Source organism: Ptychodera flava, chromosome 18 (genome assembly GCF_041260155.1).
Source record: "Ptychodera flava strain L36383 chromosome 18, AS_Pfla_20210202, whole genome shotgun sequence".
Classification (NCBI taxonomy): domain Eukaryota; kingdom Metazoa; phylum Hemichordata; class Enteropneusta; family Ptychoderidae; genus Ptychodera; species Ptychodera flava.
The window spans coordinates 849,348-865,748 of NC_091945.1; the positions used below are offsets into that span (position 1 = coordinate 849,348).

General features: G+C 37.8%; 1 protein-coding gene across 2 annotated transcripts; it reads left to right on the forward strand.

The window, feature by feature from the left end:
* The first annotated feature begins 929 nt into the window (after positions 1-929).
* On the forward strand, positions 930-14,208 carry LOC139117957 (zinc finger protein 117-like). 2 transcript variants are annotated; one of them, XM_070681210.1, is made up of 3 exons: positions 960-1,051; positions 6,436-6,510; positions 7,516-9,904. In XM_070681210.1, the coding sequence occupies exon 3, from the start codon at positions 7,563-7,565 to the stop codon at positions 9,759-9,761; it is 2,199 nt and encodes a 732-aa protein (XP_070537311.1). In that variant the 5' UTR covers positions 960-1,051; positions 6,436-6,510; positions 7,516-7,562; the 3' UTR covers positions 9,762-9,904. The 2 variants fall into 2 exon arrangements, with proteins under 2 accessions (XP_070537310.1, XP_070537311.1); XM_070681209.1 differs by lacking the exon at positions 6,436-6,510 and having other exon boundaries at positions 930-1,051; positions 7,516-14,208.
* Positions 14,209-16,401: the final 2,193 nt, after the last annotated feature.

Consider the following 16,401-nt stretch of genomic DNA (forward strand, 5'->3'; position numbering starts at 1 on the left):
AACGAGTCACCATCTTGAAGGATTAAATGAGCTAGAAGGATTGGACAATATCTTACAGGATTCAGTAATATTTCGATAAGATCCAATCTCAAAGCAATCCTCACCTAGCAAAGAAATCAGAGATCAAACCCACTCGAAAGAACAATATAAAGAATAACAGGTATGAATTCTGCCTGCAACGCTAGCAGGGGTCATTGCATAAAGTAGTATTCTCTGCGGTCAACTTGCGATTGTTATTCAGTGTAAGCCGTAAGTGTTAATGAGTTGCTTTCCCTTTCTTTATTTCAATAACAATAACATATGAATATAATTTGCATATTAATGCCATGATATTTGCATGTGAATAAATTATGAATGGTATTATGGTTCGTGTTATTCAAAATTCAAAACAGAGTGTTATATGCCACATTATAATGTGAAACAATTATTTGTTTCAATAAAACGCGACCTGCGAAACTTTATGTTCCACAGACGTCTACTTGACTCATTATTCCACTTTTCCAATTTTTACTCTCACCGTAGGTAAAGTTTGTAAATTAGGAGTGATCCATAAAAAGGCACAAAATTCACAAAGTAATTCAAAATAACGTAAGCTCCAAGGGCATTTCAAAAGCCAGGGCAGGGGTGGACCCGCTCTCTTGGAAATAACTCACTTGGACTGAGATGAGCCTCTGTAGGGAGTGTGGTACCAGGATCAGGTCTATCCTTCCATGCCGCGGGCCTGCACATATAAATTATAAGGCAGCGTTCTATACACCTCCCTCCCCCATTGGTACGGTTTTTTTTCTTTTCGGGGGTGTTGTAAAAACAAACGATAATTGCATATTTCAACTCTTTTGACAGAGGGCGTTTACGAAGGTTTTTGTAAAACTTTCTCTAGAGGGCTTTATCCTAACAGCACCTAATGCGCATGTGCAGCAATCAGCTGGTCTTTGGTTGCATCCATAAACTCCCGCAAGCGATTAAACTAGCTCACCGCACAGCAGAGCTGAGGACATCAGGGAGCTAGATAACAGCAGAGCAAGGAAGTTTTTGGTCACCGTAGTGTCAGGTAGGGGATAATTTTAGCTTTAGGTAGATTCACACTTGTTATGAACTTTTTAAACATTTTTTAAACGTCTGATAAACGTCCCTTCCTTTCCACAGTGGCAGGCGCCTAGCTGCAGTACAGTAGCTCGAGGTTTTGCCTGGGTATTTGGGTCGGACGGCAAAACCAGATACCCAGGCAAAACCTCGAGCTACTGTACTGCAGCTAGCAGGCGCCATGCAAGTGTTCCACTTGTCTGTGCAACATTATATATTATTACATGCCTCTCTTACACAGTTTTCACTCAAAATATTTAGATTTATTGGCAAATGATAATCCAATGCTTTATTCCATCTTAGACGAAAATCCGTTCAAAATGGAACGATTTTCATCATCGAATGGCGCAATGATATATTTAAAATACTGTTATGCGGTTTATCAATTTTTTTTTGCAAAATTTTCCGAAACCGGATTTCCTGTGCAAAACATAAAATTTCGACATTTTTACATAAAATAGTTCCGGTTCACTTTCAGTCCAGTGATGACTATGCGGCCCGCGACATCATCAACGAGTTACCATTGAATCCTATGGAGCGTGCGACGTTCGATATACGAGGCATGTAATAATAGCTTTCTAGTTTTATACATACTCACGAAAGTGTGGTAGAGAAGGTATGAAAAATAATTATATATACAGTTCAGTTCTGTTCAGTTCGGAAAAGGGAGAGATATCCTTCACCGGATAATAGATCCCTCTGGCAAACATTACAAACATAATCAGTTACGACCGCTGATGTGTGGGTGTTCATTAGAAATGTTGCCAGGTCTCTGGATTTGCCATCCTACTCACATACCCGGGCAAAATCTCTAGCTAGCTACAGACTACAGTACTGGTAGCTGCAAAATTGTAGCGCTACGGTGAGGCAGTCGGTGATTTTTGGTTTTTGCGACTTCGCTCACCAGTAGCGCTACAAGGCCGATTGCCCTGGGGAGTATCATATAAGCGCACCCCACTCGACCAGGTGTGTTGATGTGAAATGCAACATATTTACTGCATTTGGTCGTACCGATTTATCACTACTGAAGACTAAACAGTATTTAACTTTGTCGTTTATGGGGTTTTGAATTTGTTCAAACACGACGATCGCGTTCTGAAAACATTGAGCGTGGGGCGTCGGTGTTTGTGGGAGCCGCCATTACCGGAAGTTGGTAATGACGGCTCCCAGAAATGGGCTGGGCAGGGCTGTGGTGAAGGCCGTATAACGCCGGGAACACACAGACCTGTACGCAGGGCTACAGAGCATGGGGCATGAAATGAACTACCACACAGTCATATAATGTAACAAACAACTTCCGTATATTACTATATTGTGTCAAATTATTGGCGTCTACATACAAAATAGTAAAACTGTACTTCAAAACTACAAATATTACTCCATGGTAACAATAACCGTACTGATCGACCTCCCGACGGCCTGAGTCAAACACACTTTCAGTACAAAAACTCTGTTCAAACCCTTTCTAAATGCTTAACAATTTCTATGAAAAACTTAACATTACCGCAGAGGTACCTCAGACTTGACCACACGGCTCGGAAACACAAATAGTTCACACGCGTCTCTAACTATTGTTCGATGATAAGCACGATTGTAAGTAGGGTGTAATGTCCGCACGTGAAAGTCGGCGATAACACACGCGATCCACTGCTAAGCAGTGTCCAGTTCAGCTACCATGGGCGCAGCAATCTTTGATCTTTGTTTACTTTTGGTCGGCTCTTCCGGGGGACACTCATACTTCTGCCGAACTCATCTGAAGTCTTCCTCTGAATTCAAACTCCACGCATCGACAAAAGTTCAGTGGAACAATCACAAATAATGTACTCATGACAATCTCAGACATCTGACTGAACTCATTAACTGAATAAAGTTCGCAGTTAACACACAATTTGCTGCAGAAAGATCAGCTTTCAACTTGTGGTGATACTATCATCTCTGCGTGCAGTGCGTATTGCACATATATATGGCACGGCTTTCACTTGTGAGCAATGTTCGTTCGATTGACTAAGTAGAGGATGGCGTAGGGTTTAAATAAACAGTCCGATCCGCATAAAGTTCGATCTTTGCCACTCACTGGTTTCTTTACATATCTGCTGACTTGAGTAAAACTCAAAATACAGAAATATCTGACTCAAAAAGCACACGCTGACACTCAAACCTTCAAGTGCAGCATGCAACATAAAACACTCTCTGGAAAGTTCCCATCCTGGACTCCCTAGGTATACAGTGATAACACACAAGAACTCCCAGGCAAAATAGAAAATACACACACAGGTCCTCCATACATTATCAGTGTTCTCACCAGAAAAAAAAAATTATGGGACATTTTGTCCCGCTGACCAAAAAAAGGCGGGACAACAGATGATTTTTATTAGACAATATATAAATATGTTTAAAAAGTCAAACTGCAAATACGAACCTTATTCTATGTATGGAAAAAATAAAGGACTCAACGACTCATTCAGCTTAACAACTTTTTTATAAACACTCGGTAAACATATCAACTGATATTGAATATCAGTGCCTTTTAATGAAAAGTCTATGGGACTTTTGTTCTTTCCAGTGTAAAAGTCCATTTCAGGGCCCTCTACCATAATAGTTGCCGGAGTGTCCAGCCGTTCAGCTCCAAGTTGATTTCTGTCATGAGTTATGTTGTTTTGCACACTTAATCTGAAAATCCCCTTTCACGGTCAGTAGAAGGAACAGGCCAAGTCTGTGCTATGGCATCCATTGAGATTAGGAAACATATTCCTATGATGTTTGTAAACAATCATCACATTTTGACGTGAAATTTTGATCGCCAGCCAAGGCTACAAATTTTGCCAATTGATCGAAGCATTGAAAAAAAGACGTCCATGTTCTCACGTACCGGTATGAGTTCGCCTAGAATAATAAACTTACTTATCACATGAGCAAGCCAAGAATTGATAATATTTTGCAAAATAAGAGAACTTTTCTCCAACTATTCCACGTTTAAACCTCTGAACTACTTTTGGAATAATATCATCAATCGGCAGTGGGCAAGTTGTCAATCATTTCCAGTCCTACATTTGTAGGTACTCGGTCGCGTGGGTGAGGAACGGAGCAAATGCCTGATGACATCACACAACATGTACCTCCCGCGAAGTTTATACATGATTTCAAACATAGCAAAGACCAAAAAATTATCTCAGACAAAGTTGCGTAATTTTTCGAGAACAAAAATCGACTGAATCTCAACGGCACGAACACTATAACGTCACGCCCGTCCATACCCTGGTTGCCATGCCGAACCCACGGTATAATGCGACTGGCTTCGAGTTAGTTGTTTTCGAAAAATGTTCATATAATTCCTTAGCTAGGATATACTACATTCTTGTGTTTTCATAGTTAGGATTATTATTGTCGTAGCCTATAAAATTATTGATTGTGCCCATGACGCCTCCAGCTTCCGCGAATTCCGTGGACACACCGGTATGCATGCAATGCGAACATGTCCAGTGCGTCCGACTACCACAGTCTCTTGTGGTTCAATACACAACGGCGGCTGTGTGGTATACTTGTTCATACCACACATCGGCCATCGTGAATCGAATCACAAGTGACTGTGGTTTAAGTACGCCCTCTGACGGGCATTGCTTCCAGATTACCTTGGTTTCAACCAGGAAGTGTAATTACTCGCGTCAATGATTTACGTCTATGGTGAGAAGCACTGGCTGTATGATACGGCCGGCCGGCCATACGGCTGGCTCCACGAAAATTTATAATTCCAAAGGCATGCCACTATTGGCGCGCACGGCCAAGAAATCCGTGACAAAACAGAAATATACGCGAGAATGTCGCGGAATCGCGGCCTGGTGAGAACGCTGCATTATCTATGAGAAGTCTATGAGAAGCTATGAATAATTTCTTTTAAATACAAAACTAGCTAAATCTGTGTATTTATAGACTCTCGATTATTGATATTAATGTACTTGATCAGACTAGGGTAGTTACCGGTGCATGTGTGTGCAAGAAATTTGATTTTGGAATGTCACCGAAATGTTATTCACTATCTTGTCTGTGTGGAAACTATGAATAATTTTTTTCGAATACAAAACTAGGTAAATCTGTGTGTATTTACGTACTCTTGATTATTGATACTAGTGTACTTGATTAGACTAGGGCGATTACAAGTTCACATGTGTGCAAAAAATTTGATTTTGGAATTTCACCAAAAATGTTGATTCTTAATACATTGTGGTATGTGAGGAAACTTTGAATATTTTTTTTACAATACAAAACTAGCTATTAAAATCTGTGCTTTGACAATTTGATGTAAATTTTTATGTACGTGACGAGAATATCATATTTGAAAGAGCAGATCTGAAAAACCAATATGATATTGGAATTTCACCCAGTGATTATTTGTAAAGTTCAAAACGGATTCTTTGAAAGTTCAAAGGTCAAATGGGAAATTATAAGTCAATTAAGAATAGATATTATTGATATGTAATCTAATAGGTGGATGTTTGCCGGCATTAGTCGTCTGTTGTCCGTCATCTGCCATCTGTTGTCTAGTGTCAGCTCTAGTGTCAGCATCCATCAACCCTTTACATTCAAAACTTCTTCAAAACAGCTTGTCGAATTCCTTTAATATTTGGAGTACAGGTCTCCAGGGATGACGTTGATGAGATTTGTACACATTGTGATGAAATATTCAAATTTGTATTTTTGAGGTCGATTTTGCTACTTTGGGCAAAAATCTTCTCCTCAACTGCTGATCAGATAGCTTTAATATTTGGTATACAGGTCCCAAGGGATGACCTCATGTAGATTTTTTCAAATTGGGATGTATTTTTAAGGCAATTTTGTCATTTTTGGTCAAAAACTCTTTAGAAATCTTCATCTTCAAAGGTGCAAGTCAGATAGCTTTTATATTTGGGATATAGGTCTCTATGGATGACCTATTTCATATTTGTTCAAATTGTGCAGAAATATGCAAATTTTTGTCATTTTTGGTCAAAAAATTTATTTCACCATAACTGCTTGTCTGATATCTTTGATGTTTGAGGAGAAAGTCTCTACTGTACGAATTTCTCTTGTGGTACTTTCGTGTGTTTGCCACTTTCTCATGTGTTTGTTTTTATGTCACAATATTCAGGGTTTGCTCTGGCTACTCAAGCTGATTAGCCTTTCTGGCTAATACAGTGTGAACACAAGTAGCCAGATTTTGTTGAGGGGTTTGGGGGTCAAGGATCATATATATATATACACACATGTACATATATTTTGTATTATATATATATATATATATATATATATATATATATATATATATATATATATATATATATATATATTTTTTTTTTTTTTTTTTTTTTTTTTTTTTAGGGCCAAAGGTCACATAATTAACCTCCTGGAGTAATGATAACCAAACATTTCAAAGTCAGCCACTTTCTCATCAGTGTATGTATCCTGAGTGCTGCTTACTTCAATAAAATAAATACTTCACATCAAAACTCTCATGCATGATTGTTTAACACCACTCAATTTTTCAATTACATTCAAAAGCCAACCAAAGAAATGGCAAAGGCCAAAAAAATACAGAAAAGATTAACATTGTCACAATCTTCATGAGCTTGCATGCCTTGATCACATTGATACTCATAGAAAACCATAGCCAAAAGAGCATAGCCAAAAGAGAGCATAACTCAGCGATGATTTCAGAGCTTAACTGACAGAGCATGCTGTTTCAAATCAAGCTGATTACACAATCCCTTGATACAGAAGTAACATTTTGGTGACATTTCTGCATAATCTCCCCTCCCATTCCTTTTATTTGCATATATAAGTCCTCAAACCTTCAAACACATTTCTTCCCATAGCATCAGTGCATGCACGTTATCTTTGTCTACAGTAGGCCCAACTACAGTGGCTTTTATAAAGTATAGTCCGTCCCTATGAAAAAGTTTTCAGAGTTATAGAACAGATACTTTTCCATAGAGAGTGACTTTATATCAATGAGGACTCAAAGAATGACAGTTTTATACATGTTGACTGAGCAAATCAAACCAAATAGCAATGTCCATCCACTAGATTGTACATGTACAACTGTTTTATTTTTCATCCACACTTTCCCTCAAAGTTCCAATCTTCTCCCCACGATATCATTCCAAACTATGATCACAATGACCTCCCTACATGCACATTTTTCATCACCTTTTCAGTCACAAATTTTTTAGTTTTAAACCACTTGTCCCATTCCTTTGGCATTGGTGGTCAGATGATTTCAACTATGTTCATCAACACACTTGTCACAAATAATTATTCTCTATACAGTATACACAGCACAGCTGTATCAGCCGATAGGTCGCTTGTTACATTCTAAATATTGTGAATGCTTCCTTGCAGCACTGCCAAGTAATGAATATTAAAATTTGTAACTCATGAATATTCTTTTATATTTTCTAGGTTAGAACCAGAACATCCAAGTTGACATATCAGTATTCTCTGTAACCATGACAACAAGACAGGTGAAAATGGATTACAGTGTAGAGAACCTATCTTCATCAATTCTGGAGAGACTGAATGAATTCAGAAAACAGTCTTTCATCACGGATGTTGAGTTTTGTGTGCAGGGGCAGTATTTTGCTTGTCACCAGGCAGTCCTGGCATGTTGCAGTCCAATGATCACCTCAGTTCTTACTTCAGAAAATCGTTGGGACAAAATCAGTGAGTGCTTTGCTGGTATGGATGCCAACTCTGTGAAAGATCTTCTAGACTTCATGTACACTGGTAAAGTAACCATTGCCATGCATAATGTTGAACATTTGCTAAAGGTATCCACTGTACTGAAATTTGAGCAGCTTACTATTGGCTGTGTGCAGTTTAAGGAGAAGTACTGCTGTGCAGAGAAATTTTCTGAAAAGATTGTTTGTGCAGTACCTACCAGTTGTAGAAGGAATGAATTGACAGATGAAGAGACAATGCAACAAGATGTAAGCAAAGCTGTAAATGTACCTGAAGACACTAGAAAAGGGCTGAAATGTGGAAGCAATATTGATGCCAGTAAGTTGTTGAAATGTACACATGATGAGGACAGAAATGTCAATGCAGACAGTGATGATGCTGATGTATTTGACAGTGGTAGTGATGGGAATGATGACCCCCATGAGGAGGACACAACTAATGAAGAATGTGCATTGAGCAATGCACATACAGAGGCTGATATCAGTGAAGACAAATTCAAGATAGAAAATGAAGTGCAGAATGAAGCAGCTGTTCCAGAACTTTTTACAGGGAGTAATGATATGGTTGTTTGTGGGAACAAAGATAGCAGCAACATGGCTGATGTAGAAAAACCAGTGAATCCTGCAAGTGTAAATCCACCTCACCATTTTGAAACTGATAGCTCTGCTGCAGATGTGAATATACCAGGAAGTCCAATTCAGAATGATCCAAGTTTATCAAGAGAGACACAGACTGACATTAGTAACAATATCAATCATGCCGATGCTGTGACCCATGAAACAAAAATTCAGACAGGGAGAGAGGCATCATTCTTGTGTGAATTTTGTGGAGAAACCTTTCCATGGAACCATTTGTTTCAGCAACACAGAAATCAAGAGCATAGTAATGAAAGCCAAGGTCGTACATGTAGTGACGGTAACTGCAATGAGAAACACAAATATTTGTGTACTAAATGCAACTGTGAGTTTGGAAGCAAAGGTCTTCTGCAGGACCATCTTTCACTTCATTGTCAAGGTCTTCAAACAAAAGAGCATGGTACAACATCTGCCAGTGAATCACAAGAAATATCCACTGAACAATCAGCTAATACACAGAGAGAAAATGTTCTGCCTGAGGATGATATCTACAAGAAAGATTTCAAGCCTCAAACACATCAGTGTCAGATCTGCAAAAAGTCATATACTACAAATTGGTTATTTACCCAGCACAGATATAAGATACACAGGGAAAGAGTATGGAGCTGTAAAGAGTGTGATGTAATATTTCACCGTTACAAATCTTTGAAGGAGCATAGAAAGACCCATGATCAAGATTTAAAGTATCAATGTGAGAAATGTAAGAAATGGTTTGGCCGGAAAGAAACCCATGATTCTCATGTGCAGAACCACAAATATGAGAAATCCATTGAATGTAAAAAATGCAACAAAGTTTTCAAAGTGAAAAATAACTATATCCAACATATGAACATGCATGAAAGGAAGACACCGTTCAAATGCCATGTGTGTAATGTTAAGTTTGCCTTCTATGATGACTTGTTGAAACATGAAGAAATATCCCACAAGACTGAGAAAATCTACAAATGCCCAGAGTGTGATGAGAGTTTTGATGGAACTTTGAGTTTAAGACAACACAGATCAAAGATGCATGCAGTCCTGGAGCAGTGTAAACTGTGCAATGAAGTATTCCCCACAAAAGATGAACTGTATCAGCACAGACAGAAAGTGCATAAGCTAAGGAATCACCACTGTGTAGATTGCAAAGTAACTTTTGAAACCAAGTATCAGCTTTATAGGCACAAAAACGAAAACCATTTAGGGCTGCCACTGACATGTGAAGAATGTGGGAGTGTGTTTGAAAATGAAGAACTCTTAAAACAGCATCACAGCATTCATGACAAGGAAGCCGTTTATTCATGTGATGAATGTGGCAAAATGTTTGGAAGGAAAGAATCTTTGATAAGCATGTGAGATGCCACAGGTATAGGAAGCCCCACCCTTGTGAAGAGTGTGGGAAAGTTTTTTATAGGAAAAGCAATCTTGTCGTGCATATCCGCAGGCATTCAGGTATTGAACCGTACAGTTGTCCAGTCTGTAACAAGCGTTTTGCAAGAAAAACCCATGCAGAAAAGCACCAGAAAATACATCGCAGCAGTGATACCAGCTTAAAACCATGGTCTTGCTCTGAATGCAAAAAGACATTTAAACAGGAAATTTACCTTACGATACACCAAAAAAATGTGCATACAAACAAAAAAGCACATTTGTGTGACAAGTGTGGGAAATCTTTTAAATATCGGCAATCTTTGACCGAACACAAACGTGTTCACACAGGTGAACGGCCTTATAAATGTGAACTCTGTGGAAAGTCATTCAAATCTTCACCAACATTGAACAGTCATCGGTGGTATATACATTCATCAGAAAAACCTCATCTTTGCCATTTGTGTGGTAAAGGATTTAAATCAAAGGGAAAAGTGAAGAGACATTTACTGGTTCACTATAAATAGTATATGTGGGCATTTGTATGTGAAGTGATACAATGATATGACTGACTTTCTTTGTTGACTACTCTTGCATGAACAAAACTTTTTCAGAATAGGAATGTTTTGCTATTGAGCATAAATATCTATATTCATTTTAGACTGTTATTGAGGGTACTAAGTTGACAGCACTATTGCTCAATGACCAAAAAGTATGGGCTATTAAGGTGCTTCAATTATCAATAAGCATTGTCAGTTGACTTAAAGCAATGTAAGCTTTTTATTATTTATTTATGCTACTAAGCAGGGAAAAAGACATACAGACATACATGTAATCGAGCAATGAACAGTAAAATTAATGATGTCTACCAATTGTCAATTCATTGTATACTTGCTGTAATTTAAGGAAATTTTGGAATTGCATTCGTAGGTGGAAACCTAATTTCTCTCAAAACAATGCTGGCATTATTGATATTAAAAAGTTCAACGATCCCTTCACCAGTAAATTTAGTATGTCTAGCTGTACTACTGAGGCTATATCCACAGCCAGATTGAAGGTTTGAGATTGTACCAGCCTTATGGGTGTTACTGTTTAGCTCCGCTGTCAGTGACGCGGAGCTTGTCAAATAGGCTGATTGTCAGTCGGTGCCCGTTGTCTGTATGTCGTCCATCAACAATTGCCTGCTTCTGTGAAACCACATGTTCGATTGCTTTGAAATTTGAGATGCAGTTCACTTGGGGTGACCTCAAGTAGGTTTGTTCAAGTCATTTTGAAATTTTCATATTTGTATTTTTTTGGCATTCTTGCTGTTTTTGGTCGAAAATCGTCTTTCCTGAAATCGCTTGTCTGATTGCTTTGAAACTTGATATACAGTCCAATTGGGTTGACCTCAGTTAGATATGTTCAAATAATGTTGATATTTGCATATGTGTATTTTTTGGGCATCATTTGCTGTTTTTGGTCAAAAAATTCTATAAAAACTTCTTCAAAACTGCAGGTCAGATAGCTTCAAATCATGGTATTTGGTACATAGGTCCCTATGGATGACCTTTCACAGATACGTTCATATTATGCAGAAATATGTAAATTTGTATTTTTAGGGCAATTTTTGTCATTTTTATCAAAAATTTGTTTCACCAAAACCGCTTGTGTGACAGCTTTGATATTTGCACTCTTATATGGCTTACCGAACAAACACATCAAACTGCTTCAACATACACAGAATGCCGCTGGAAGAGTCATCACTCGTACCAAGAAACGCAAATATATTACACCTATTCTCAGAAACCTTCATTGGTTGCCAGTGCAGTCCAGAATACGATTCAAAGTTCTTTATACAACCTACAAAGCGCTCAATGGTCTGGCACCAACTTACATAACCGACCTCATCCAGGAAAAGCAAACTACAAGGACTCTGTATTCATCAGCTAAATGTTTATTGAAGGAACCAAACTACAAACTTGAATCATATGGTGGACGAGCATTCTCATGCGCCGCTGCTCGATTGTGGAATAAACTTCCTCTTGAATTGAGACAGAAGCCCTCAGCTACTAGCTTTAGAAGGAATCTTAAAACTTACTTATTTACTGAAGCATTTGCTTCATAACTGTTCAGTGCCTCTGAACTATAGATACATAGGATACTGGAGCTCTATAAATAATTTGATTGATTGATTGATTGATTTGGTATACAGGTTCAAAGGATGAGCAAAATATGATATATTCAAATTACGGTGAAAGTACATTTTTGTAATTTTGGGCAATTTTGTAATTTTTGGTCAAAAATGTATTTCTTTAAAAAAACTACTTATCTGATAGCTGTGATAGTTGGCATACAGGTTCCTATAGATGAAGAAATTTGTTATATTGAAATTATGATGAAATCTGTAAATGTGTATTTCTGGGCAATTTTTGCCATTTGGTCAAAAAGTGTTTCTCAAAAACTGCTTGTCTGATAGCTTTGATATTTGGTATACAAGTTCTAAGGGGTTATTTTAATATGATGTTTTGAAATTATGATGCAATCTGCAATTTTGTTTTTTTGGACAATTTTTGCCATTTTTGGTCAAAAAATTTGATTTTCAAAAAACTACTCGTCTGATAGCTTTGGAAGACATGTTCTTACAGATGATCTTAATGTGATATGTTCAAATTATGCTGAAATCTTGAATTGTGTACTTTTGCAGTCACTGTTGGTCAGGCCACTGTAATAAGCTATCAAACCAAGATTTCCACCATCTTAATCAACACTTCTCTAAAATTGTTATTCTCTACATAACACAGCGGAGCTATATCGGCCACTGGGTCTCTTGTTCAGATTTTGATATGTCTGAATCTTTGCTTGTTGTGTATATCAAAAAACTGAGATCTGGCTCTGCACCCGAAGCAGACGGTATGATGTCTAAACATTTCAAATATTCCATTAACTCTAAGGTTATTTATCATATGAGTGTAATGCATTCTATCTATTTTAAATTTGGTATTGTTCCTTTGTCATTTACTAAAGGTTTACTTATCCCTTTGTTAAAGAAATCGACACTTGATCCTGCAGTACCAAAATATTACAGACCTTTGACCTTGTCCTGTACATTTTCAAAAATTCTTGAACTTGACATTCTTGACATTTCTGGACAACATGAATTTAGTGATTTACAGTTTGGCTTTGTTCCGGATAGAGGTACTGCACTGCTGCTGCCTTAGCAAATGATGTAATTTCATACTGTAACAAGCTACAATCAACAGTTATACTTGCTGTCTGGATGCAGAGGTAGTCTTTGATGCTGTGCCTCAAGATGTTTTGTTTTGTAAAGCAATGGATGTACCGGTACTTCCTAATCATTGCTTGATGATTTTAGTGTATTGGTACAGGCATACGGTATAAGTGTACAAATTAATTGGATTTCTAGATTGAGTGAACCAACTTCAAGTTAATAATCTTGATACCACCAACGTATGACGATAATTCATCCACTATCTTGATAAAACAAATTAAAAAGAAAGGGGAATAATAATCCTCCTTGATGGGTACGTACAAACAAGTCTTATCTTTTAATGTTTTGTTTTGTTATATTGACTAATGTTAGCTTGTCTGTCTCTTACTGGTCTTCAAAATATGATCAAGATTGGAAATAGATGCATAACAAATCATGGAGTGCCATTCAAGCCTGAAAAGACAAACTGTGTTATATTCGGTCAATGTACACTTACACCACATCCATATTGGTCACAGAGCGGTGTAAGATTGGATGAATGTGAAAGTGTGAATATTTAGGTGTTACACTATCATCATTGTCCAATCCAAATGAACATATTACAAATCAAATAAGTGCATGTGGAAAAGCTTTCTATGGACTTCAAGGCACTGGATTCAGTAATGGCCATATTGACAGTAATGTACTCCTTTGAGTATGGAATGCTGCTGTTAGACCAGTTTTAATGTAAAGTATCAACACTGTACATGTCTAAAGCACCAATTAGCTAGGCTGAAAAAATATGATCAATAAAAGTATTCCTCTCCTGAAGGTCCTCAGAAATGACTCTCAATCACGTTATTTTTACCTGCATCTTTTGAATATGCATTTGTGTGGTAGATTGAAGGGGCCTGGCACATTGATTGAGTATCACATGTTAATGGGATTTATGTCAAAAATGGTATGATATATTTTTGCCAAGCATAATACTAAGATATGATCTGTAAAGGTGTGAAGGCATGTTTTAGGCCAGAGGGACTGACTGACAGCATTTTCAAGCTTTTGACGGCAAATGATTTACACAGTTATCTTCTTAATATGTTATTAAGACTATTTTAAACTTGTATTTTTCATTCGTCCTGTATTGAGTGCTTTCTTTTTAGAACCTGTTTGGTGTGAATTTATATGTGTGTTAGATGTGGGTTTTTTTGAAGGCTTCACAATAAATTAATAATAATAATACTATTAATAATAATAATAACATTAGCTCTTGCTGTCAGCAACACAGAGCCTATATAATTGGTTGATGAGTGGTGTCTGTCCTCCATTGTCAAGCGTCCGGCAACTTTTTACATTGCAATCTTCTACTTCAAAACAGCCAGTCAAATTCCTTAAACCCTTTGAGTGTCGTAATTTTTTGTGCCAAAATTTTAGTGAAGTATTTTACCAATTTTTGTGAATATTTCTGTAATTTTTGCAATAATGTTGGACAAAGTGGACATCACATTTCATTGGCTGCAGTATTTAGTCCCCACGGACACCGTCCGGGGGACTTATAGGTTTGGTCATGTCCGTGCGTGTGTGCGTGCGTCCGTGCGTGCGTGCGTGCGTCCGTCCGTTCACGCAGATATCTCAGAGATGCCTGAAGCGATTTCATTCAAACTTGGTACAAGGATTACTTCATATGTCATACAGATGCACGTCGATTTGTTTTGTGATATGATCCAATATGGCTGCCAGGCGGCCATTTTATTACGATTTTTTCATGTACAGAGCCATAATTCAGGCATGTTTCAACTGATTTTATTCAAAGTTGGTACAAGGACATTGACCAGTGTCATAGATATGCACGTCGATTCTTTTTGTGATACGATCCAATATGGCCGCCGTGCGGCCATTTTGTTACGATTTTTTCATGTACAGAGCCATAACTCAGGCATATCTCAACCAATTTCATTCAAAATTGGTACAAGGACATTGACCTATGTCATACATATGCACATCAATTTGTTTTGTGATACGATCCAATATGGCCGCCAGGCGGCCATTTTATTACGATTTTTTCATGTACAGAGCCATAACTCAGGCATGTTTCAACTGATTTTATTCAAAGTTGGTACAAGGACATTGACCAGTGTCATAGATATGCACGTCGATTCTTTTTGTGATACGATCCAATATGGCCGCCGTGCGGCCATTTTGTTACCATTTTTTCATGTACAGAGCCATAACTCAGGCATATCTCAACCAATTTCATTCAAAATTGGTACAAGGACATTGACCTATGTCATACATATGCACATCAATTTGTTTTGTGATACGATCCAATATGGCCGCCAGGCGGCCATTTTATTACGATTTTTTCATGTACAGAGCCATAACTCAGGCATGTTTCTACAGATTTTATTCAAAGTTGGTACAAGGATATTGACCAATGTCATAGCTATGCACATCAATTTGTTTTGTGATACGATCCAATATGGCCGCCAGGCGGCCATTTTGTTACGATTGTTTCATGTACAGAGCCATAACTCAGGCATATCTCAACCAATTTCATTCAAAATTGGTACAAGGACATTGACCTATGTCATACATATGCACGTCAATTTGTTTTGTGATACGATCCAATATGGCCGCCAGGCGGCCATTTTATTACGATTTTTTCATGTACAGAGCCATAACTCAGGCATGTTTCTACAGATTTTATTCAAAGTTGGTACAAGGACATTGACCAATGTCATAGCTATGCACATCAATTTGTTTTGTGATACGATCCAATATGGCCGCCAGGCGGCCATTTTGTTACGATTGTTTCATGTACAGAGCCATAACTCAGGCATATCTCAACCAATTTCATTCAAAATTGGTACAAGGACATTGACCTATGTCATACACATGCACGTCAATTTGTTTTGTGATACGATCCAATATGGCCGCCAGGCGGCCATTTTATTACGATTTTTTCATGTACAGAGCCATAACTCAGGCATGTTTCTACAGATTTTATTCAAAGTTACAAGGACATTGACCAATGTCATAGCTATGCACATCAATTTGTTTTGTGATACGATCCAATATGGCCGCCAGGCGGCCATTTTGTTACGATTGTTTCATGTACAGAGCCACAACTCAGGCATATCTCAACCAATTTCATTCAAAATTGGTACAAGGACATTGACCTATGTCATACATATGCACATTGATTGTTTTGTGATACGATCCAATATGGCCGCCAGCAGGCGGCCATTTTATTACGATTTTTTCATGTACAGAGTCATAACTCAGGCATGTTTCTACAGATTTTATTCAAAGTTGGTACAAGGACATTGACCAATGTCATAGCTATACACATCAATTTGTTTTGTGATACGATCCAATATGGCCGCCATGCGGCCATTTTGTTACGATTTTTTCATGTACAGAGCCATAACTCAGGCA